The 24019-nt window shown below is 53.1% G+C and overlaps 2 protein-coding genes across 2 annotated transcripts; one reads left to right on the plus strand and one right to left on the minus strand.

The window, feature by feature from the left end:
* The first annotated feature begins 794 nt into the window (after positions 1–794).
* Positions 795–16935, plus strand: CUNH6orf132 (chromosome unknown C6orf132 homolog). The gene is given in 8 exon segments (XM_050326692.1): positions 795–968; positions 5115–5230; positions 10068–10143; positions 10446–10801; positions 10803–11660; positions 11662–12070; positions 12073–13309; positions 13686–16935. Coding segments are annotated over 8 exon segments (3309 nt in total). The 5' UTR covers positions 795–817; the 3' UTR covers positions 13792–16935.
* Positions 16936–18231: 1296 nt separating this feature from the next.
* Positions 18232–23889, minus strand: WDR77 (WD repeat domain 77). The gene is given in 11 exon segments (XM_050326714.1): positions 18232–20071; positions 20413–20481; positions 20946–21054; positions 21145–21216; positions 21473–21527; positions 21899–21969; positions 22695–22744; positions 22836–22977; positions 23395–23580; positions 23701–23845; positions 23848–23889. Coding segments are annotated over 11 exon segments (1101 nt in total). The 3' UTR covers positions 18232–19911.
* Positions 23890–24019: the final 130 nt, after the last annotated feature.

Genomic DNA, 24019 nt, shown 5'->3' on the forward strand with positions numbered 1-24019 from the left:
ACCTGCAGATCTCAGACAGAGACTCCAGGTCCAGTGCACTGCACATAGGGAGGTGTGGAAAGGCCTGGGGGGAGACCCCAGCCCATGGGACAGGTCTCAGCTGCAGGTGAATAGGCAGAGAAACACAGGAGAGAGTGAGAGAAAGGTCAAACCCCTCCAGAGTTAGGACAGAGGGAATGGCTGGAGCTGTATCAGGAGGTTTAGGTTGGATCTCAGGAAAAACTCCTTCCCCCAGAGGGTGGTTGGCACTGAACAGGCTCCCCAAGGCAGTGGGCACAGCCCCAAGGCTGCCAGAGCTCCAGGAGGGTTTGGATAAAGCTCTCAAGGGACAGGGTGGGATTTTGGGGCTGTCCTGTGCAGGGCCAGGAGCTGCACTGGGTGATCCTTGTGTGTCCCTTCCAACTCAGGATATTTGATGATTCTGTTATTCCTTTCCCTGCTGCCTGATGCAAACACACGGGTAATGAGCATTTACTACAGCCAAGCTCCTAGGGTATTAAATGTCTGGTTTCCTACAGGATGTGTCCCCAGGAACATGGCTCTCAGACACACGGTGGGATTTTGGGGCTGGCCTGTGCAGGCGCAGGAGCGGGACTTCGACGATCCTCGTGCCTTCCTTCCAGCTCAGGTTATTCCGCGACTCTCAAACCCAACCGCTCAGCGTGTGACCGATTGGAAAACACTCCAGGGGCACCTGGCGAGGGCGGGTCCGTGGGTGGGACCATCCCTGCCCCTCCCGCCGCCGCCGCGGCCCCGCTCCCGTCCCGTCCCGGCTCGGCGCGGGGATGCCCGGCTGGGAGCGCCCGGCTCGGCCAGGATGAAGAAGCACCATCACCACTCGGTGCAGGGCACCTTCAGCCGCCTCTTCGGGAAGCGCCACTCCAGCCCCACCGCCACGTCCCTCTTCGCCACCAACCCGCCCTGGATCTTCACGCAGGAGGTGACCTCGGACAGCGCGGGTGGCACCGGTCAGTGTCCCCAAACCCGCCTGCCCCGGGGCTCGGGGGCAGCGCAGTGCGCGGCCACGGGTGGTGCGGACCGGGATCGGCTGGGAAAAGGGTTGGGATGGGGACAAGGGAGCGGTGGGGGCTCATCCAGCGCCCCTTGGGAAGCTCCGCGGCGCGCTCCGTGGGACCGGGATGCGCAAGCCAGGAGGGTCCGCACCGGAGGGCTCGCTGCTCTCCGGGAAGTTAAACTCGACTAAAACGGGCTGCCAAGTCGTTGTGAATCTATCTGATGGCTTCCCCGCCGCTCTTTCCCACGCCATGTTTGATCCGCGCCTTCCCAGGTTTTAGTTATTTACTCATAAACCTGTTTCTCGCAGCGCTGGGGGAGCTGAGGGTTGCATATTCCTCGGGATTTATTTGTGTTTCTTTGTGGTTTTAATTGCAATACGGTGCCCTGGAGGCTCAGGTAGGAGGGAGCCAAATTAATAGTAATGGAGCCAGGTAGATAGAAGATAGTAGTTTGTGGATGGAGTTTGGTGGCTGTAAGAGCCCAACAAAGTCTTCCAAGATTTAAAAAAAAAAAAAAAAAAGTGGAAGTGCTGCCTGCTGAGCTGTGCAGGGTGAAGTATTGTCTGTGAAAGCAACTGCAAGGTGGTTACACCCCAAAGGCCAAGCTGCTGAAACCAAGATAAAATGAAAATGTGACAGGGAGTTTCGTGCAACTCTGCAAGGCAGAAGGAAAATTGCTGATTTCTGACTGTCGTAAATCTGAGGAGGATTCAAGCTTCTCTCTGATGTGGTTTGGGTTTAAAAAAAAAAAAAAAAAAAGAAAGTTGCTGTGTCTGCTTATTACAAGCCTGATTTCCGTGGCTGCAGTTCTGCAGTGGCAGTACAAAAGCATTCCGTTCAGGTGTGGGTCAGATTGCAAAGGAAAAGCCGGGAGTGCTGAAACCTGAGCCTGAATAGGAGCTGTTGAATCAATCCCGAGCATCCTCTTGGCGTTTCTGCCCTTAGTTTAGTTTGTGGAGGGTGGTGTGACAGCCCCAAAGCTGGGTGACCACGTCGGGAGTGGTGTGGGTCGGTGTGAGGAATGGTGAGCTCACAGCTCAGTCCAAGGGGCAGGTTTTATTGCACCTGGGTATCCACAGCTCCACAGTCCTACCCAGGGAAGCCCCATCCCTGGCCCTGTTTCTGGAATATTTCCTGCCTATCTTCACCCCACCACCACCACCACTGCTGCTGCTAACAGGAGTCCACTGCTCCTGCTAATCCCCACCTTAGTTTCTCATACAAAGTAAACACAAGTTGAGCAATGTGGAATGGGTGTAGGTTTGCATGTCCCTGACTCAGAGATTCCTGAATATAGTGACTGATGCCACCTCCTCCTCCTCCTCCTCTCTGAGAGCTGTGGATACCCCGGTGCCAAACCTGCTGCGCCTACTCCAGGTGATGCAACCCCCGAGTAGGAAGAGGTTCCATTACATGCTTTGCAAATTGTTTATTGAATTTCCCATGGCTGAGCGGACACAAATGTCTCCAGGACAGGCTGAATGGCAAAAAGTGGCCGGAGCAGGGCCAGTCATTTGAGGGCAGCCTCTTCCAACAACCTCCCAGGCTGCGTTTCCTGATCCCTCCTTCCAGGAAACGAGGCTGGCAGAGCACAGGTCTTACTGGTGACAGGCTCTCAGCAGGCAGGTCCTGTTTATCTAGCAAAGAAAACACAACTACAAGCGCTTCATTTTACTTTAATTAAAAGCATTCAGGTTTTAAGAGATGCTTAGTAATCTAGGATCAAAGTCCTTGTGATCTTTAATCCAGTTTCTCACTGAGTTTACCCAGTGACTTGTCTAATGTAAAACTCTCGTCGTTTCAAGTCTCAGAACTGCTCTATCACTGCTCCACAAAGCTGTCTGAGTCCAAACTCTTGTGGTGCATTGGCCTTAATTCTTGCTACTTACTCACTGAATGTGGGGTCACCCATAAAATTAATCATCACAGAATCACAGGGTGGTTTGGGTTGGAAGGGACCTTAAAGCTCATCCAGGTCCACCCCTTGCCATGGGCAGGGACACCTTCCACTAGCCCAGGTTGTTCCAAGCCCCGTTTGACCTGGCCTTGGACACTTTCTGTTAAATTGCTGGGTTCTCTGCCCTGCTTGGGCCCCTCCCAGGCCAAGAAGCGTTAAACTCTTGGGAGAACCACGCTGACTGAAGTGCAGGCTGATTAGCAGTTTGAAAGCTGTTGTAAAAGAATCCCTTGGATAAGGGAGAGGAAGTTGTGACTGGCTGTGAGGACAGTGGTGGCACAGTGGATACTCCTGGGTGTATCCCAGCCTAACTTGTGGTGTAGCAAAAGGAAAAGCTGACGTGCTCGCTGGGCTCGGTGGCACGTTCCAAGGTTGCGTGGAATTCATCTGCCTCCAAACCTGTAAGTTCACAGCAGAGGCTGTGCTTGCTCATGCCCAGCCCCTGGTGTGGTCAGGTTCTTCATTCCAGGTGTTCATGCAAGTGCTTTCCTTCCGTGGGATGCACACAGAAGCCTTTGCCCCCCTCTTTTTTTTCCACTAGACTTGGTGCAAAGCTGTTTCCTTGGGAGCTTCCTCCTGATTGTCTGCCCATGCCAGGAGGGCAGAGCCTTGGTGGCAGGCTCAGCTGTGTGCCATGGCAGTCTGGGATGGGGTGGGGGCCCCAGTCACTTGACAGAAACTGTTTCTGTGCCTGCCTTTTTGGGTTGGAGGGTGAGGTTGGTTGTTTCCTCCTTCTCCTACACCTCCCTTCTTCCCTCTTCACTATCAGAATCTGCTGGGAGGGAACGCTCCTGCAGAGTTTTCTCTCCAATCACAGCCATTTTGTTCCTTTCCCCCTCCTTCCTCAAACCCTCATATTTTCTTTAATGTCTGTCTCCTTGGCTACGAGTTATTTGTGTATCTCTCCTTCCAGCCAAGGTGGGGTTTACATGCTTCAGTATTTCTGCCTGTTAATTCATGCTGTTAATCAGACACAAAGAACGTAATTAAATTAATTTTATGAGCTTTATTCACTGTCAGAAAATAAACCAGGCCCAGAAAGGTGTGGTTCAAGGTGAAAGCACAGGGCTGGGAACCAGGAGTACCCAATGGCTTCTCCTGCTTGTAACACTGGGGAACTTTGAGTTTTAGTGTCTCCATCCAGAGTAGTGTTTGGAGGGAAGTCATTTGGAGCATTTCCCTGTAAGGCAGGATGGGGTGTGGAAGTCTGACAAGCACAGTCTGGCCCCCAGTTACCAATTGCATCAGGATTAGAAACAAATTGCTCCTGCAGCATCCCTAGGGATGCAGCTGCAACTTCCTGGGGAAGCCCCTGCGTGTCCCGTTCCCATCACTGTGGTGCAGGAAGGGGTTTCCCTCTGCTCATCCCATCCTGCCTGGCACGAGCCAGGGCAACCAGTGCCTGGGGACACCTCTGCTGTCCCTCTCCACTGTCTGAGTGACAGGGCTGAGAGAAGCTCCTGTAATTAGTTCTGTGCCTCAGTGCAAGCACTGTCCACAGTGCAGAGTGAGGAAGGGCAGGAGCTCTCCCTCCTTCTGTTCAGCTCTCCTGCCTCCTTCTGTTCTGCCTCCCTCCTCAATTCCAGCTGCTGACGGATCAGCCAGGGGTGGATCCTGCTTCTGAGCTGGTTTTTGTCACCTCTGTGCACACCTGCCCTGCTCTCCTGGGGGCTGGATCCTCCCAGCACTGCAGAGAGATGATCCAGTTGCTCCTGAAGCGTTTTCCTTCTCTAGATGTAATCTGGGAGGGGAGTGAGTTGAGTGCTTGTGCTAACTTTTGACTCACCCTGGCGTAGATTTAAGTTAGCTGCCACTAGAAATCAGCCCTTCAGAATAGATTTTGTCACCTGGACTCGCTCCGTTCCATCATCCGGAGCTTTGGGAAGGCTCTCTGTGCTGTGCAGGTGTGTGACAGGGTTGTCAGGGCCTGTCCTGCACACCTGGGACCTTTCTCCCTCTGTCTTCAACTCACCCCCAAAAACCACCCAGGTTCTGCTCAGGATCTGGTGGGTTTTGCACGTTCCAGGGAGCTGACGCAGCGAATTCTCCACAGCGCCGTTTAAAATTCGGTGCTGCCCAGCGTTGTTTTCCCTGCTTCCCAATCACAGTGCTGCCTGCTAACAGTCCCCTCTTCCCCTCAGGTGATGTGATCGAGGTGTATTACGGTGACAATCGCTTTGGGACAGTGACAGACTCTGGCACAGCAACACTCAAACCTCGTCCCCGGGTCCGGCCGCTGCTGACTTTCCTACCCCTGGTGAGTCCCCAGCTCTCTGCTGGGATCCATTGCAACACCGTGGTGTAACTGGTGCCCAGAACCAGCTGGGCTGGCTGCTGCTCTCATCCTCTACCCCAGGGGAGAGAATAAATGAAAAGCAAAACCACTCTGTAATAACAGTGGGGAGGAGGGATTAAGAGGTGATGCGAGTTCAAGGCTTGTGTTGGACACAGGCAAGGTACTCGGGGGAGAGGCGTGAGCATCGTCAGACTTGCATTTTCAATTAAAAACAAAAAATTGCTGAGCACGTAGATGATAGATCAGGCTTGCACTGCAGTTTATCCAACCACTGCTGGCAGTATCTCTCCTGGAATCAGGCAGGAGGCAGCAGTAGCAGAGCTGTGTCCTGTTGCAGCAGAGGAACAAGGAGGTGATGCTGCAGGTGTGCAGGGGGGGATTTTTTCGATCTCTGAAGGAACAAACCCATTCCCTGAAGAGCTCCCAGTGCTCCAGCAGCAGCTGGATGCAGGGCCTGGAGCAGCAAGGGGCCAACACAGCCAGATCAGAGGGCCTGGGGGTGGCTTTAACTCCAGAAATCACACTTGCTGGTGGCTGGCTTTGAGGTTCCACTGCTGTGTGTGCTGAGCAAGCTCTCCTCCCCCGTGCACCACACCTTTCCAGAGATCTTATTCCCTAAAGAGCACAGTGAGGAGCAGGATTCATAGAATCATGGAATGGTTTGGGCTGGAAGGAACCTTAAAGCTCATCTCTTTCCATCCCCTTGCCATGGGCAGGGACACCTTCCACTAGACCAGGTTGCTCAGAGAGATTCTGGAGGTGGCAGGAGCTGAATCTGAATTGATACCCTCAGTCAGTGAAGACAATAAAACACTTAAAACCCTTTGGTCTTGACAAAGAGATCCTCTCTGAGAGCAAGGGATGGTTTTCCCTGTGCATCCCTGTCCTTCAGAGCAGAAAATGGGCTGGGCTGGTGATACAATTAGGTGTTCATGGGGTTGTGTTGGTGTTATCTGAAGGATGAAGCAGGAGGGGAGTTTATTTATCTATTTGATCCCAGCAGGTGAAAAATCTCATCTGGAATCCAGGACAAGTAACTGTAGGACTGGTGCCTGAAAAACTCCTCTCCAGCAGCACAGGATTTGGGGGGGGTGACCATATCAGCAGGGGTTTATGGTGCAGCTAGCCTCTTGCATCTTTTTTAAAGCTTTGAAATGCTTTGCTAGTGGAAGTGCATGTGGTAGAGGAATTAACAGCAGGAATGCCCCTGGGATAAATCCTGAGGGCTGTCACCCAAGCTGTGCTGCCCACATGGCCACAGCCAGCCTTGGGGCTCTTTTGCCCTTGTGAGGCTCCCTCACAAACCTGAGCTTCTCTTCTGACAGTGACAGGTTTAACTGGAGAAATTAGCAGGAATAAGGGACGTTTTTAAGGACCAGCCTTTGCCAGGTGTTTGCACTACTTTGACGAGGTTTGATGATGATTTGATCTGGCACGGACGCTTCTGCTGCCACCTACATACCTGCACTGGGCTGTTCTGCAGCTCCTGCCTTAACCCCTTCCTGCCACCCCCCCTCTGAGGAGCAGCTCAGTGAGTCAGGAGGATGAACACACCCTGCCCTGCAGCTCCCTGTGCCTCTGCACCTGGCAGCTCTTCCCACATGGAGCACTTTCCTTCCCTGTGGATCACCTGGCCTTTGGCAGTCCCAGGGCAGGGATTGAAGGAGGAGGGGGGGTCCCACCACGTCCCCCTGCCCCCCTGGTTCCCCCAGCACTGCAGGTGCAGGCAGGGCTTTGGCATCCTGGGGGAATAAATTCCTTCAGCTAACCACCAAACTTCCCTGGCTCAGAAACAAGGAGTTCATTTCTGGAGGAATCCTCGGCCTCTCTGAGACCCCAGGGTGCTCAGCAGTTGTATTTTGGGGTGGTCTTTGTAATAAGCCAATTAATGGGTGGGAAGAGTCTCTCCTGAGAGAGCAGGGACTCCTTCACTGGGGGCATCTAACTTTGTTCCAAGGATGAAAAGTGATTCCTGGTGGTTCCAGTGAAAGCTTCCCCCTCCCCTTACACAGGATCCTCAGCGTGCACAGATCTGATCCAGGTACCACGAACTGGAAATGCAGGTTCCTGGCACAGCACCCTGAGCCTGCTCTGAATCAGCTGGAGGTTTGCAGGGCTGGCCACACCCCGAGCAAACACAGGGAACAATCTTCCCCGTCATCCCCAGCGTACTGGGGATGCTTTCCATTTCAGAGGCCAGCTCATGACGTGGGGATGGGCGGTTTTTCGGAGAGATGCTGAGCATGGGCAGCTGCAACAGAAGTTTTTTTTTGGTGTGAAACAGGCTTGCCCAGTTTGAAATGACATGTGCAAAATTACCCCTCATTTCTGAAGTGCAGACTGTTTCCTCCAGCTTTGCATAGCTCTCTTCCGACTGTCAGTCCCTTTCCACTGCTCTCCAAACATGGCATGCATATTCTGCTTTTAATTCAGTGCTCAGACATCTTTGTTTCCCTGTAAATGAGCAGGTATCCTCGGTGTGCTCTGGCAGCAAGGGATTTCCATAGCAAATGGGAGCTGCTGGGGTTTTTTTCTTTGTAGTTGTTGATATCTCATCACTCTGGACAGTGTCATTATTGGCTCTTGAAATACCTATGTTGGCCTTGGCCTTCCCTCTGGCTTTCAGTTGAAGTCAAGGATCTTTCCTTTACCTTGTCCTATATCTTTAGGAACAGTAGAGAGGTCTCAGATTTTATATGTATATATTTTTTTAGTATATATATAATATATATAAAAAGATATATATAAAGATAGATATATAGATATTAAAGATAACAAGGTCCACCTAGCCTGGTAGTTTTGCCACTAACAGATCTGTCCTGATGCCCATAGCAGACCTTGGCTTCTCCATCAGCAAAATGTCCTCTGATCCATCCTGCAATCCCAGGAATGTGAATTCCCACTCACTCACTCCTGGCTCACCAGTAACTGCCTCGTTCCCGTGTGGTTATAGAGGCTCTTTGATCATCTGCAGGGTGATGGACATACCAAGTGAAATATGTGTATTTTCCTGTTGTTTTGTCCCAAGCTGGAGCATTCCAGGGCTCTTCTGCAGGAGCCCGGGCTGCTGCTGTTAAATCAGCTCTGCCCATCAGGCATCTCCTGAGCTCCCCAGCCAGGGCTGTGTGAAACCTTAAGGTGCAGTCCGAGCCTGGATGGGGCTGGATGAATAAACCCAACTTGACCTTCGCTCAAGGAGACTTTGGAATCCCCTGGCAGCCTGATGTGAAAATGGTGATAGTGGCAGTGAAAGGCAAAGGGCAGGGGCTCAATCATTACCCAGGCTTTTGTGTGCAGGAAACCACTCAGGGAGAGGTGCAGGCTGATGGCAGGATAATGTTTCCTTTGTCAAGGGCTGTTAACAGTGCAAACAGCTGCCTGGGGTGAGCAGGAGTGCAACAGGGTGGACCTGGAGCCTGGGAATGGGACGGGATGTCCCCGACCACTGCCCGTGGCGGCTGCGAGTTTCTGCTGCTCCCAGAGCGTCATTTCATGGAATCAGAGAATATCCTGAGCTGGAAGGGCCCCACAGGGATCACTGAGTCCAACTCCTGGCCCTGCCCAGGACACCCCAAAATTTCAGTATATGCCTGAGGGCATTGTCCAAACACTCCTTGAGCTCTGGCAGCCTTGGTGCTGTGCCCACTGCCCCGGGGAGCCTGTTCAGTGCCAACCACCCTCTGGGGGAAGAACCTTTTCCTGAGATCCAACCTAAACCTCCTGTGACACAGCTCCAGCCATTCCCTGGGTCCTGTCACTGCTCACCCAGAGCAGAGTTTGGAGCTGCCCCTCATGAGGAAGCTGCAGCATCCAATGAGTCTCCCCTCAGTCTCCTCTTCTCCAGCTGAACAGACCAAGTGCCCTCAGCTGCTCCTCATATGGCCCCTCCAGCCCCTGCACCATCTTTGTGTCCCTCCTTTGGACACTCTAATGGTTTTATATCTTTGTGGCACCCAGAACTGTCCCCAGGACTCGGTCTCTCCCAGTGCTGGTCTGTGACAGTCCAGCCCCTGCCTCACTCGTGTCTGTGCCTGACCCAGCTCCAGTTTGGGCTGGCACTTGGGAGCATTTTGTGTACCTTCCTGAGCCACTCCAGACCCCTCAGAGCAATCCCAGCAGTGAGTCACTGGGGGAAGGAGAGGCTTTTCTGCTCCTGGCAGATGTGTGAGGTGGAGCCCTGATCAGGACTCCAGGTGAGTCAACCTGTGGAGGATCTCTCTCGCTGGGTGGCTCTAATTACCCAAAGTGTCCTCACTGGAGGCATCCCCACAGATGTGTGGGCTGCTGAATTGCACAGTCCTGTACCAGCTAAAGGCACTGCTGAGTTTTCAGCATGAATGTGAAGGGAGTAATTGAGAGTGGAACACAAACCACACAAGTAGCAGTTTTCCCCGGGGTGTTCAGATATGCTGGTGCCAGTCTCCCAGAAAGCTGGAGGTCTGTCTGTGACTCCAGCATGGTGTGTATGTGTGTGTGTGACTGTGGTGTGAGCTGGCAGTGCTTGCTGGAGAGCAAGACTCACAGAAGCCATGGGATATATTGAGTGTGTTGGCACACAGGTGGTGAGAAGCCAGTGCTGCTGCTGAGGTGGGGTGTGAAATAGCCACATTCCTCTCCAGCCCCTCTGCACCTGACCACTTGACTCACCCTGTCAGCAGCAGCTTCCACAGGGACCTCCATGTCTTGGGAAGATCCATCAGGCCCCTGTTTGTGTGGATAAATAACCAGCTGCTTGTCAGCCCTTCTCTCTGATACCCTGGGCGTAAAACTAACAGCTCTGGTTTTTTAACTCTTACAGAATGCCCAAGAATCCCATGGGGTGGCTGTGCCAACGCCTTCAGTGCCAGAAGACTTTGAGGAAAAAGCAGCTCTTGGTAAGGGATATTCTCTGCAGAGTCCTGGCCAGCACAAAGTGCTCAGCAGGGCTGTGCCCTTGGGGCAGGAAGTGTGTGTGTGTATGGAGCTCTGGAGCAGACAGTCTGCTCCTGAGAGTTGCATGCCAAAATACAGCCTACTATTAATTATCTTTTGAAGCCATTGAAAATGAATTAATTTCTAAGGGGTGAGTGACTTTAGACAAGCTGAGCAAGAGGCTGGCTCTCTGGGGGGACCACTGGCCGTGGCAGTGCTGGTGGAGAAGGTGCTCACACCGCTGTGCTCTCCCTCTTTTTTCCAGGCTCTGGCTCCCAGATCAATGGCAACTACCGAATGTACAGCTCCGTGGGGGACCTGCGCCCACAGGCTCTGGAGGGGGATGACCTGGATGAGGACATCCCCCCACCACCATCAGTACCCCCACCGCCCCCTCCAACAGCACCGGCGCCTGTGCCACCCCCTCCAGCCTCGCCGGTCCCTCCACCACCCGAAGTGCTGCCGCCACCGCCACCTCCGCCACCCGAGGCAGTGCCACCACCTCCTGCCGTGGCACCTCCGCCACCTCCAGCCTCTGCCCTGTCCTCCCCCAGCACACCAGCTCCTCCAGACTTCATCCCCCCAGCCCCACCGGGTGCCTCGCTGCTCGTCCAGGACCCGAGCGCCCTTCCCCTCCGGCATCTCCAAGTGGAAGTCCGAGACGGTGCTGAACACGAGGCAGGCGGATGCCGAGGGGCCTGTCCGCCCTGCTGAACCTGGAGTGCCCGCTGCCCCCAGCCCCAAGGAGAGCCTGCAGCCCAAGCACTGCCCCGAGCCCCACCTCACCTTCCCCAGGTCCTTCAAGGTGCCCCCGCCGGCCCCGGCCCGCTCCTCCTCCATCCCTGTGCAGGAGAACCAGCCGGCCCGGCAGGATCCCTTCCCCAGGCAGCCGCACAGCCGGCCCCCCCTCCCGCCGTGCTTCACCATCAGACCCGCGGCCAAGGCTCGTGGCGGGGGAGAAGCTGAGCAAAGGAAACCCGTCACCAAGCCAGCTGTGCTGACACCCCCACCCCTGAGCCCCAAGCCGGGCACAGGGCTCAGCCAAGGGGCGAGTCCCGCCGGCCGCCGGTCCCCTGTGCCCGAGGCGGAGAAGATTCCCCAGCAGAAAACAGCCGGGAGAGACTCCCCTCCAAAACCCGAGCCTCTCACTGCCAACGACCTGGATCTGCCCCCTCCGGACTACCCGAGCTGCGAGGATGACTGGAAGGACGCCAACAACCTGAACCAGCTGCGGCACGAGCTGTCGGCCCTGCTGCGCTCCCCGCGCAGGGAGGAGAGGCCCGTGGAGAAGCCGGCAGCTTCCCAGCCCGTGGACAGCAGGACCGGCCGTGCTGGCAGCCGGGAACCCGCTCTCAGTGAGCCCCAGCCTGCTGGGAAGGACACAGGGTTATCCAAGGGAGGGGACAGCGAGAAGAAAGAGGTGCCCAGCAGCCCCACTGGCACCAATGGGGGCTCTCCCAGCACGACGGTCACCGCATCTGGAGAGCAGCCCTGCCACGCACACCCGCAGCGTGATGACGATCAGGAACGAGCTGGAGGCCGTGCTGTCCCTGAAGAAGGAGGGGAAACCTGCCCCAGGGCTTGGGGGCCAGAAGCAGGGCACTGAAAATGGCAGCAGCACCCCACAGGTGAGGAAGAGCCCCCCTGAGCTGAGGAAGGGCCTCCCTGAAGCAGGTGACTCAGTACTGCCGAAGCCGGTCCCAAGCCCGCTTCCAGCACCAGTGGTTGCTGTGGAGAAGGATGAGACAGATCAGGAGGACCATCCTGCTCCTACCATGGGCAAGGCCACAGAGGACTTGACCCCTGCTCCTGGGTCCCTCAACAGCAGCCTGAGCCCCCCGGATCCACCTCAGGGACCAGCGAAGGAGCCCCCTGCTCCCGCCTCCCCTTCGCCCCCGTCTCCCCTGCACAGAGCCCGGCACCACAGCCCGGCACGGCCGTGTTCCAGTACAAAGTGCACCGGGCTGGGGCCAGCTCGTCCGAGCCTCCCTCTGCCCCAGGCTCAGCTGAACCTCCCGGCCCCAGGAGCTCGGCCAGGAGCCCCCCAGGCGCCTCTGGAGAGGGGCAGGAGGAGGTGCTGATCCACCCGGTGACGGGGGAGCGGGTGGAGCGGGGGTCCCCCATGGCCCTGCTGCTGGCGGCCCGGCAGCGCGCCCAGCGGGGCCGCCAGGGCGGGGACGTGGGGTCTGCGCTGCGGGCGAAGCCACCCCTGAAACTCAGCAGTGCCTCGTCGGACACCACCTCCACCAGCTTCTTCCGCCACGAGTCCAAGCCCTACTCCTTCACCGTGGTGCCCCGGCCGGCGGCAGCGGGGTCAGCGGGGTCTGGATGGAGCAAACCTCCCTCCTTCTCCAGTTCCTCGGACCAGGGCCGGGATGTGCGGGCGGCGGGCGAGGCACAGCCCCCCGGCCTGCCCGGGCACCGAAGAGCCGCTGCCTCCAGCCTGCTCCGGGGCCTGCTGGACTCCGGGCAGCCAAACCAGCCCATCCCATCGCGCCACGCCGTGCCCAGGGAGGAGGAGAACGGGGAGACGGCGCTGGACTACGGGATCATCCCCCCACCCCCCGAGTTCAGCAACGAGGCGGACGAGGGTGCCCTCCCGAGCCGGGAGGAGAGCCGCAAGTGCCCCAGCTTCCCCGACTGCAGCCGGGGCACGGAGGAGCCGCGGTATTTCAGGTGGCCTGGCTACGGGGGCCGCTACGGGGGCAACCACGAGGCGCCAGCCCCGCTGCCCTCGGAGAAGAGCCGGAGGAACGGCGACTTGACGCCCCAGTTCCCGGATTACAGCAGCTCCAGCGGCTACTCCGGCCACGGCCCGAACCCCCGCCCGCTGATCAAGAAGCGCCTGTACGTGTCCGAGCCCGACAGCTCCTACCCACGGGCGGCCGCAGCCCCCCGGGCCACGGGCACCCTCTCCTCCTACGGCCCCGGGGGGTTCAGCTCCGTGGGAGGGGAGGGGTCCCGCCGCCTGGGCCCTGCCCTCAGGAACGGCCCCACGGGGGTGCAGGGCAGGCGGCCGTCTGTGGATGCCACTGGGAAAGCCGCGGTGTACGGGAACGCCGGGGCCGACGCCAAGTACAAGGGGCAGAACGGGGATTTCTCGCCCGCCAGCGTGCTGGCAGCCAGCAGGTATGTGTGTGCCCCTCAACTGAGCCTTCCCTGTCCTCAGTGTCCCTTGGATTTGGCCCCAGAGCAGCGCTGAGGCTCTGCAGAAGTCGTTGCCCCTTGGTTTGTGTGCTCGCTGTCAGCTGGGATCTCCTCTCGCCAGCTCAGTCCAGGGCCACGACTGTCCATGGCTCCTCTCTAGTCCCAGCTGTGCCCTCACTCCCAGATGGTCCCAGTGGGTGCCCATCTGCCCCTCCTCCCCACATCACTGAGTGGAGACAGGAAGCCACAAAAGTCACCCTGCTCCCCTAGAACAAGAATAAAACACATAATTGCAATACCGACTGAAACCAAAGGGTTTCCTTGGCTTTCAGTGACTTTCCCTCTGTTTTCCCTGCAGACCTGCCCACGGCAGCCCCCAGTACGGCGGACCCACCAACACCTTCACCGTCAGGCCCGGGACACGCCAGCCCATCTCCTACGCCTACCAGAGCAGCCACCGGTAGGCTCGTCCCCAGGGCTGCTCTGCCACCTGCACCCGGCTGGGAAGGGAGGAGGAGGTGCCTGGCATGGTCCTTTCCTTCTCCACGGGCCCCAGGGACGGTCCCAACCCAGCCAGCAAATGTGCTGCTTGAAACTACTGCTGGAGAAGGTGGGGGGTGACCCTGGGACTCGGGACTTTTGTCTCAAAAGACTGTCACGGAGAGTAAGTTACTGCGGATAGGCCGCTGCCTTGTTACGTGAGCAAACGTGGTTTGCCTTTTTCCCCATTGTCCCCCTTGGATAATTTTCAGAATTGCAGCCTGATAGGTCGTCTAAGGAAGCCATAGAGCATCCTCAGTTCTCTTTGAAGAGCATCACCACTGGAAAATTGGTTTGGGATTGGGGTTTTTTTGGGTTGGTTTAACTCCCAACGTGCCTGGGAGTAGGGAGAAACCAACTGGGAGATGTGCATAAAGAAGCAAGCCAATGTACAGCTCAGAGTAGGGGGATTAAAATAAGAGTGTGAGGCCAATGGGATAGAAAGAGAGTTTAGGATGTCGAGATCCTGACCTCTCCTGTCCCCACCTCCTCCAACAGCCTGGAGCAAATCAATCATGCTGATGCCTTACAACAGCTCCTGGCTGTCAGTGCCTGTCCTCCTCCTCCCCCAGGGAGCAGCTTTGGGAGCAGGGGCCTTGCTTTGCTGTGCCTTTTGGTCGCTGGAAATGTCTCTGTTGGTAGTTATTCTTCATGGAAGGAGGCTGTGAGGCTTGAATGGGCGGCTCTAAAGCAGTTTGGAGGCTTAGGGCGTGGAGCAATCCTTCTTTTCTTTTTTCAGCTGGTGGGTGTGCCAGCGACTTGCCGAGGTGCTGTGCTGGTGGTGCTTCCCCTGAGGGAACCCCCATGAAACCCCCACCCCTAAAAGCTCGGCCACAGCGTCCTCATAAACTGCTCTGCTGAGACTTGGCTTTAGTTTGCCTGCTTTGGGGACTAAGCAGCCTGATTTCAGTGTGACTGCAGGGTGGCTGCAGTGACATCCCTGAGGGAGCTGGCTCCCGCTGCTTCCAGAGGTGCTGGATGTGCCTGGCCCTGCTTCCTGCTGGTGCCTCTGAAGGAGCTGCTGGTGGGAGACACAAGAAGCCTTAAAAAAGGGTATTTTTTACTCCAGAGTGAGCAGTGCAGTCTCACAATAGCTGACCAAAGCAGCTTTGAACAGCCAGCTTCCTGAAACTAGAAATAAAAACTCTTCCCGGTAGGTAAACTTGCTGAAAACCACTGTAAGATAACTGTAAAAACTTGTAGAGAATGTTTTCTAATCACTGACAAACTAAAAGCACTTTGAGACATTAGTCTATTTTTATGGAAAGCACTTTCTATTTTCAATGCTATAAATTAGTTCCACTCCAGCTTATCCTGCCTGGCACACACACCTGTACATGTGCCTGTAAGCAGATTTTGCTCTACAACTCAACTTGAATTCAGTGATAAATATTCCTTCATGGTGGAATTCTCAAAAGTTATCTTGATATTCACGGCATGCCATTGGCATTCTGTGTTATTTCCAGTTTTACCCAGTAATTTAACAGCCTTTTCAGATACTGCAGCAGCTTCAAAGTATTCTGAACTTTACTCTGCTGTGAATAAAATGAAAATGCAAATACCATAATCAGTCTAATAGCTAATTCAAAGGGCATTTTTATGCCAGTAAGTCGCAGTGACTTGGAAGATTTCCAATGCTCACTGCAGCCAATATTGAAATAACTGCCTTTAAATGTCTGGATGTTGGTTTAAAAAAAAAAAAAAAAAGTTTATGGAGAAAAGTGACTGTGGAGTAACTATGTGGATGTTGAAGTGTGCCAAGTGGAATTACCCCCACCCCAAAACATGGAAGTGTCTCCATGCAAGGAGCATCTTGAGGATTCTTGCGGATCTGTGGAAGTAAAGCTGAGGTCCTGCTTGAGTGGCTTCAGGGTCATGTTTTAGTATTGGATGAAGTTTCACCCGTTTAAAGAAAACAAAGAAGTTTCTCTGATAATATTGCGACTTAATTGTTTGGGTTTTTTTTGCTTCCTGATAACTTATTATTTTGAAAACAGTATAACTGCAACTTAGTTCTCAAAAGCAGTTTGAAGTTTCAAGGCTTGTTGGGAGATTTTGGCCTCCAAGATTGATTTTGCCCACTAAAGGTCTGGGGAAGTGTGGTGTGTGTGTGCACTTTTCCACCTCATAAATTCTAAATTTGAGCATATCCTCAAGTTTTTAGGGCAAAATATGACACTCCAGTGGTGGCACCTGCTTTGAGTGTCACATTTACTATTTCAACCCAGACATGCAATTCAGATGGAGGTGTTAGATGATGTCACAGAGTGTCTCATTTCTAGCAGATAACATATTTGTATAAATTAACTATTAGAAGCATGATAATGTAAACCAGCCTTATAAAACAGCCATTATTCATTCAAGAACACCCATTCTGGGAATGCACTGTGGACTGAGCTGTCACTAACTCAGGCTGGACTCTGCTCCCAGTTGTAAAACTGGTTAGCACACGTGTTTTAAGCAGTGGAACTCTCCTGTTCTTCAGACACTTTGGGCTATCCCTGCTTCTTCTGAATGCGTTCAGCACATTCTAGTGTTTCAGTAACCACCAAGACATTTCTGTGGGGGCCGTTGGGAAGTGTGTGACAAAGGAGCCACTGTCAGAGCCCTTGGCAGCCACAGAGCTTGGGGACAAAGGGGAATCTCTGGAGAAGAGCGAGGACTGCAGGGATGGGGAAGAGCTCCCCCTTCCTGGGGCGGGTGACTTTGTCAGGTACGTGGATAAACTGTGCTTTGATTCCTGTCCCTGCTCCTCCCCAGCTGGTTCCCCTGGGTAAATTTAGCAATAGGAGGTGAAGAAACAAAACTAAGGGGTAGTAATGGAGCAAAGCTGCCTCACAGCAGTGCTGAGAGCAACCCTGAAGCCTGGCAGTGGAATTACTCTCACTTCAACCCTCTCTGATGCAGTTCTGCTATTTGAGTCATGATACCACTGAAATTATCCCCTGCAGCTGCCTCTTCCCCAAAAGTACCTGCTAATGGAGTATAACAGAGCTTTAGCTGTAAAGTGTTGAACAAAGTCTCTTATTTATGAGTGCCATTGAACACCAACCTTCTTGCATTAAATATTTCTGGACTGTATTGTTTTATCACACGGTGTGGTCTGACTTTTTTGTTTAAGTGGTGTGTGTGATGTTAAGATTGAGATCTTTGCATGGCAGATTAAAAGGACAGGAAAACACAGCTCAGCAACAGTTTGAATTCCAGCTTAGCCAGGGCTTGGTCCCATTTCTACTGAGCAGCTGATATAAACCCTGTGGCCATTCAGTGTTTTTAGAAGCCCAATCAAGGCATGAATGGGCAGCTAAGCCCCAAGAGCCCTGTCACTCACATCCAGCTGGTTGGGCAGGCTGGCAGAGACAGGAGCTTGTGCTGCTTCTATAAATAGTTCTTGGGTTTGAGCTTCTCATTAGGAACGAAACTCACATACTTGTAACAAGTCCCAACTGGAATGCTGTGCCCAAAATTGAAAGCACGGTGAGCAACGCAAGCAGCAACAGAAAGGCTCGTCTGCTCCGAGTGTGGCTTGTTCTCTCCACTCCTCAAAATTAAACTTATTTGCATTCTCCTCTCTTTCATCCAGCCCTGGCTGCAGACCCAGGCTCCCCATGAAGTGTGCAGTGTGTACACTGAAGCTTTTACCTTGAGCCACAACGTATTTACACGAGCATCCCCAAACCTGACAGGTGGGGAGCGCAGGGACAGCTGAGCAGACCACAAACCCCAGAGAATTCCCCCTAATTCCTCTGCAGAAAGCTGCAAAGTCTACAGGGATTGATGTGGGATTGCTGGTGTTTGTGCCACGCTGCCTACGTGTCCTTGTGACTGTTTCCTCCAGCCTTGCTCGCAGCAGTACAGTCAGCTCCAAGCCAAGGTGCACAACGGGAGGGACTCTTAAAACTCTTGCTCTTCTCTGCTTTTCTTATGACAGTGAAAAAAAAAACCCACAAATATAAGTGGTAAAAAAACCAAAAGGAGATACTCTTTAATGCAATGTGCAGAGTTAGGGAGGTGCTGCCTCGCCCCTTGTCGAGGGCAGCTGCTGCCCTCCTGTGGCACAACAATCATCTGCCAGCTGCTAAAAGCATTTACAATCCTTCAGTCTTTCCTTCTAAAACCAGAATTAATATATCAGTAATGACCTCCTGTCCATATAGGCTTCACCATCCACCATGGTTCTTTTTTTGCTGTGTTTTGCTCATGTGTGGCAACATCAGGGACTGAATGTTTGACATTTAGACTTTCCTTTTTAGCTGTGCACAATGGAAACCCAAGGTAGAGTTTTGGGAAGAAAAGCTTCCTGAAAAGAAGCAGGACACAGAGCCTGCCTTGAACTAGCGCTGAAGAACTGTAGTACCCTGGCATTAAACAGGAATACAGTGATAATTTATTTAAGAACAGTTTTAATATCAGGGACTGAAACCACAACTTCAACAGTGAGAATGATCTCAGCTGGCTCTTCAGTGCTACAGAACTGGCCCAGTGAAACTTGAAACCCAGTTACAAATGAAAACTGTGATTTATTTAAAAACCATCTTCCAAGACAACTTTTTCAGAACCAGCACAAGACCTGTTTCAGTACAGCATCAGAGGTCCCCGACAGGGAACTCTGTGGTTCCAAGGGTATTTTTTGAGGAAACGTGTCAGTTTTTATCATCATTTTCCTTGTCATACACTGCTCTAGAACAGGAGGTTTGCTCTGTAAACACCTGCATGACACGGGAATTAAAAAAGCAGCGAGGTTTACAAAGACTATGAGAAAAGTCCAGAGCCTGGGAAAGCTTAGTCTGCCTAAAAATTAAGTGTGGGCTTTGCACAACTAAACCTATAAGTATGCAGGGATAAACACTGGAAGCAGTGTACATTTAAGTGTTGCTATCATGCTAAAGAACCAGTGGTTAACATTCATTTCAACAGTATTTTTGTTTCATTAGTCAGGACTTGCTTAATTCTGTCTAGGAGATACTAGGCCAGACCAAGCCATATCTAGAGCAGCAGCAATTCATGCAGAGCAATGACAGGGGTTTTTTTTCTCAGTTAAATATGTTCCAGGGAAACAGTTTAGTTAGAAATGGATGTGATATATGACAAAAAAACCACCTCTAGGGGTTATGTGGAGTCTGTTTTGGGGATTCTGGGAATGTTGTGTCCCCCCAGTCGCTGGCACAGAAGTCACTCATCACAAGTGCACGAGGAGTCTGGTTTATCACTAAGCAGAGTCTGTTACAGGAGCAAGCAAATGGCAACTGAAGTCCTTAGTCCAGTTTTTCCCTTACAGAAACCGTTTGTTCACAGGTCTTATCTTTGAGTTAAGTCGCCTTCAGCCCAGAGGAGATGAAATACGGTGTCAAAACAGCACAGCAACTGCTCACTTCTGGCTTTCAGTCCCTTTAACTGGCCCTGGGGCCAAGCACGTGCTGAGCATCACAGGTCCCAGGATTTCAGCACCATGACAAAGGTGTTTAATTACAGGGCCACAGCTGGGAGCCTCATTTTACAGTGTACAAGACCCCTGACACCAAGCACCGGTGTTGATACCAGTGCACAACCAGTGCTCACCACAGGATCCACACTGGTACTGAAGCCCAATGCTCTAAACCAAGTGCTGCATTAAGGACAACACTGGAACCCTTCTAGTCTTTGACTTGGAACGTGTCTTCCCATCCCACTGGGAAAAATTAACATTCAGAGCAAAGAACTTTGCTCAAGGGCAAGGCTCTCACACCTATGGGTGGTTTGGAGAACTGAGGGAGGAATCAAGTCTTTTTGACTTAAGTTTATTTTTCATTACCCCTAATTCCCCATCTCTCCAAGTCTCCTCTGTACCTGAAGCCAATTTTTTTTTTTTTTTCCTGGCTATTATAGAAGCACTCCTGAGGAGAGGGCAAAGCTTGCTTTGTAACTAACTTAGGCCTAATTCAAAATTACTACAGGAACCTTCTTAGCCACACAACAGACCATCCCCGCTCCAATTCACACACACCTTCGACTTCAGCAGAATCAAAGTGATGCCAGGAAGGAACTCGGACCATGAGTTTATAAAACTATTCTTTTACACAGTTGACTCCAGAAGTTTCACCAGTCGGTACGGGGACAGTGTGATGTAAAACCTGATGATCCCATCCAACTGTAGTGAGCAAGGCATCGTCTGAAGGAGACCAGGACAAGCCTTTTACAAAGTCTCGATGAGAACGGTTTCTGAACCTGGAAAACAGCAACACTCCGTTAGCCATGAAAGCCTGAGAGCTGATGGGCTTGTGCAATTCCTAAATGCTAGGCTTTCTGGGATGATGCTCCCCCATTTAGGAATATTTTCACCTCCAGGTTGCCCAGAGAGGTTGTGGACTCGCCATCCCTGGAAGTGTCCAAGGCCAGGTTGGATGGGGCTTGGAGCAACCTGGGCTAGTGGAAGGTGTCCCTGTCCATGGCAGGGGTGGGATGAGGTGATTTTAAAGGTCCTTTCCAACCCAAATCACTCTGTGATTCTACAGATAAATAATTTGAGAAGACAGCCACAGGAGTGAACATGTTCTGCCTGTACTTACACCTCTGAAAGGTCTGAGTCAAGAACAGCAACTGAACAGTCTTCACTGATCGAAGCCAGTAAGGGTGAACTGGAGGACAGAGATGAAACCATGGTTAGAACAATCAAACACACGAACTTTTAGGGACAAACTAATGAAAAGTAGGATTCTTAGTGCTCCACACGCAGGTACAGTGAATTAAGAGGCACAAAATCTTACAAAAATGTTTTCACCATTGTTTGGCAGGTTGCCACCGCACTAAGAATATTCTTATTAGAGTCAGAAAGCAAGTGATCCTTCTTTAATCAGAGGTGGCTGTGATGAGAAAAATCCCCACAGCGAGTGGGTCAGTAATGCTGAAACTGCAGAAGTGTTCTCACAGATATTCACACGTGTCAAAAGTGAGATGTTGTTCGGTTTACTCTATTCTTTGCTACAATCTTGATAAAAAGACTACTAGTACTCTCTTTTTTTTTTTTTTTTTTTGTTTTAACCCCAAAAATAAGGTTTCCAAGGGGATTCAGTCAGTTCTACACCAGTGTATCAGACTGTACCTGTGTGCAGAGAATGCAAACCCCGTGATGCTCCGGGTGTGCACGGTGGCACTGAGGGCAGAGTCAGGATTCTTTGTGTCTACTAGTGCAACTGTTCCACTTTCATCACCTTGAGGAGAGGGAGAGGGAAGTTATTAGCAAAATGGTCACTGTGAAAACAAAAGAGCTTGATCTGCCTGGTGAAAGTGAAGGTTCTTACCCAAAACGAAGATGTCACTTTTCTGTGGATGCCACATGATTGAGGTAGGGAGGTAATTACAGGCACTGCAAACTGCAAAGGGAAGAAATTGGGATGAGTGTGGAAAGAGTCAGAGTAGGAATATCTTTGTACCATCTCTGCTACAGCAATAAGACAAGTATTTTAAGCTTATTGTACTTCTTTGAGTGTTAAACCCCCTTAGGTTTTAACAGGCTTTTGTAGGATCACATCACTAGATTTGGAGTTAGATACAGAAGTCAGGCATAAAATAATTTCTTTCTTCCAACACAAACTCATGCACAAGCAGTGACTGTGTACAGAGACATACCAATTCGGGTAGCTGGTTTAGGGCATCTGGTGTCCCAGAGTAAAGTTCTGTTGTCCTACAAATCCAAAGGGAATAAAAAGGGTTTTGCAATGTCTTTGTGGCATAAACTCACATTCACTGCAGAACTGCTGCTGACCTCCAGTCAAAACCACCCCCTTCTCTTCCTTTGGGTTAAAATGATGCTGCCATTAACTGCAGCCTTCAATCACACCCAGGACAGAACTAGGAGCTCCCAAAATTCAATACAGACCTGTAGGAATCATCTTGCTAAGCTGATTATCAACTTATCAAACTGGAATGCTCCAATAACCCAGGTATGCAGCTCGTAATAACACAAGATGTGGATTTTAAGTGCATTAACCTGTAAATAACTAAAATTATATCTCATTTTTACCAGGTAGATTTAGACAACAGAGTGAGCTTTACCTCAGCACAGGACAGGAACACAGTGTCCTTACCAGGACAGGAAGCCACACATGTCACTGCCGCCGAGTGAGCTACCAAAGCACAAAAGGATAAAGAGCCTCAGGGGTTGTATCCAACTTCCCTGCGTATTCCCAAGGACCTCTGAAGGCACAGCAGTGTAACTAAGAACAGTTTATGCCCAGACAGCCAGTAACTTCCACTCAGCAACAGCCAACTGCTTCCCACCAAAGTGATGAGCTGCCCAACCCAACCACGGGTCCCTGAGCTTGAGGGAGCCTCTCTAGACAGGATCAAACAAAGTGTGATGGAAAGGAGAGGGAGTTTTTCTATGGGCAGACAGTGACAGGGCAAGAGGCAATGGTTTCAAACTAACAGAGGGAAGGGTTGTATGGGATATGTGGAAGAAACTGTTCCCTGATTCAATGATTCTGAAGTATGGTCTCTGCTGTTCCTGAGATGATGACACCACATCTCCAGGGATCAGCACCTCAAATGGGCTGTTGTTCAAAACAAATATGGCTCAGTAGAAGGAAGATTTCAGTGCAGAAGAAATACTCTAAAATACACTTCAGGGATGCAAGGCAAACTGAACCTTACAGCATTTGTTTCATGGGGAGAAATGAACAACAAAATAAAACTATGGCAGAAACTTCACAGACTGGCAAATATACAATCACAGCCCTGAGTGAGGTTTGGCAGGTGGGAGGTCACTGGAGATGCTGCAGGAGGAAGCTCAGCCTGCAGCAGGTGGTGAGGGGCCAGGAGGAGCAGTGCAATGGGGTGGTTTAGAACTCACCTCTGTAGGAGTGCAGCACTGTCTGCTCAGGGATGTCCCAGACCTTCACGCTGTGGACAAGAGCGAGCAGTCAGTACCCAGCACCAGCCCTGGGGCACCAAACACCAGGCTTGGGGCACTCACCAGGCTGGGGACACTCACCAGAAGTCCCTGCCCCCACTGACAGCCTGGGTGCTGCCGGCCAGGACCGACACCGACGTTGTGATGTCGTCGTGCTCGTATTTACAGAACTTGTTCACGATGAGGGTCTCGTTCTCCTCCAGCTCCCACAGCTCCACGGCACCTGGGGAGATGGGGGGACACTCACCTCAGTGAAAGGGACACTCGTCTCAGAAGAGGGGAAAGGATCACCCACCCTTGTCCAAATGAGGGTGGCACCCAACTCAGTGAAGGGGAAAGGGGGGACACCCGGCTCAGTGGAGGGAGGGGAATGTCACCCACCTCAGTTAAGGGTGGACAGTGACCCACCTCAGAGGAGGGGAAGGGGGACACACCCACCCCCGTGAAGGGGATGGGGGAAAAGCCACCTCAGTGAAGGTAGGCACAGGTGATCACCCACCTCAGAGGAGGGGATCACCCACCCATGAGATGGGGAGAGGGTCACCCACACCCACCTCGGTGCAGGAGAAGGTGACACCTCAAAGAAGAAGATTCGGGGTGCGTGTGTGTGTGTGTGGGGGGTGGAATCCCCGTTGCTTACCGGAGTCGGAGGCCACCAGGATGCCCCTGTCCGCCAGCCAGCACAGGTCGGCCACCCCCGCCTCGGTCTGCACGCCGGCCGTGCAGAACCCCTCGCTGGGGGCGCGCCGGGGGTCGGCGAACACCCACAGCGAGCCGGCCCAGCAGCGCCCGTTCAGCCCGGAGGCGCCGAGCAGCAGGGCCCCGTCTGCGGGAGAGACACAACGAGAGACACCCCGGCGGAGCCGTGAGGGGAGCGCCTGGCACAGCCCGGACCCTCCTCACGCCACCGCCTCTCTCCCTCTCCCTCACCCCCCCCCAGCGTTACCTGCGCGGTACCGCACGCGCTCCAGGTGCCGCTCCATGCAGGCGGGCGCGTTGGGCGGGATGTTCCACTCGGGGCCGGCCGCGGGCTCGCCGTCTGCGGGGGGTGGGGGCGGCGGGGCCGCCGCGTCCCCCGAGGGGGCCGCGGGAGCTGCGGGAGCTGCGGGAGCTGCGGGAGCGGCGGCTCCTCCATGGCGGGAGCGGCAGCGGGGCCGGCGGGCGCCCCCCCCCACCCCACACACACACGTGTCTCCCGCCACCGCCTCCTCTCGCGAGAGCGCCCGCCCTCCCCTGCCCGCCCTGCCGCCCGGCGCGGCTCTCGC

The sequence above is a fragment of the Myiozetetes cayanensis genome, unplaced genomic scaffold (genome assembly GCF_022539395.1).
Source record: "Myiozetetes cayanensis isolate MyiCay16 unplaced genomic scaffold, myiCay2020 scf32, whole genome shotgun sequence".
In the NCBI taxonomy this organism is placed as follows: domain Eukaryota; kingdom Metazoa; phylum Chordata; class Aves; order Passeriformes; family Tyrannidae; genus Myiozetetes; species Myiozetetes cayanensis.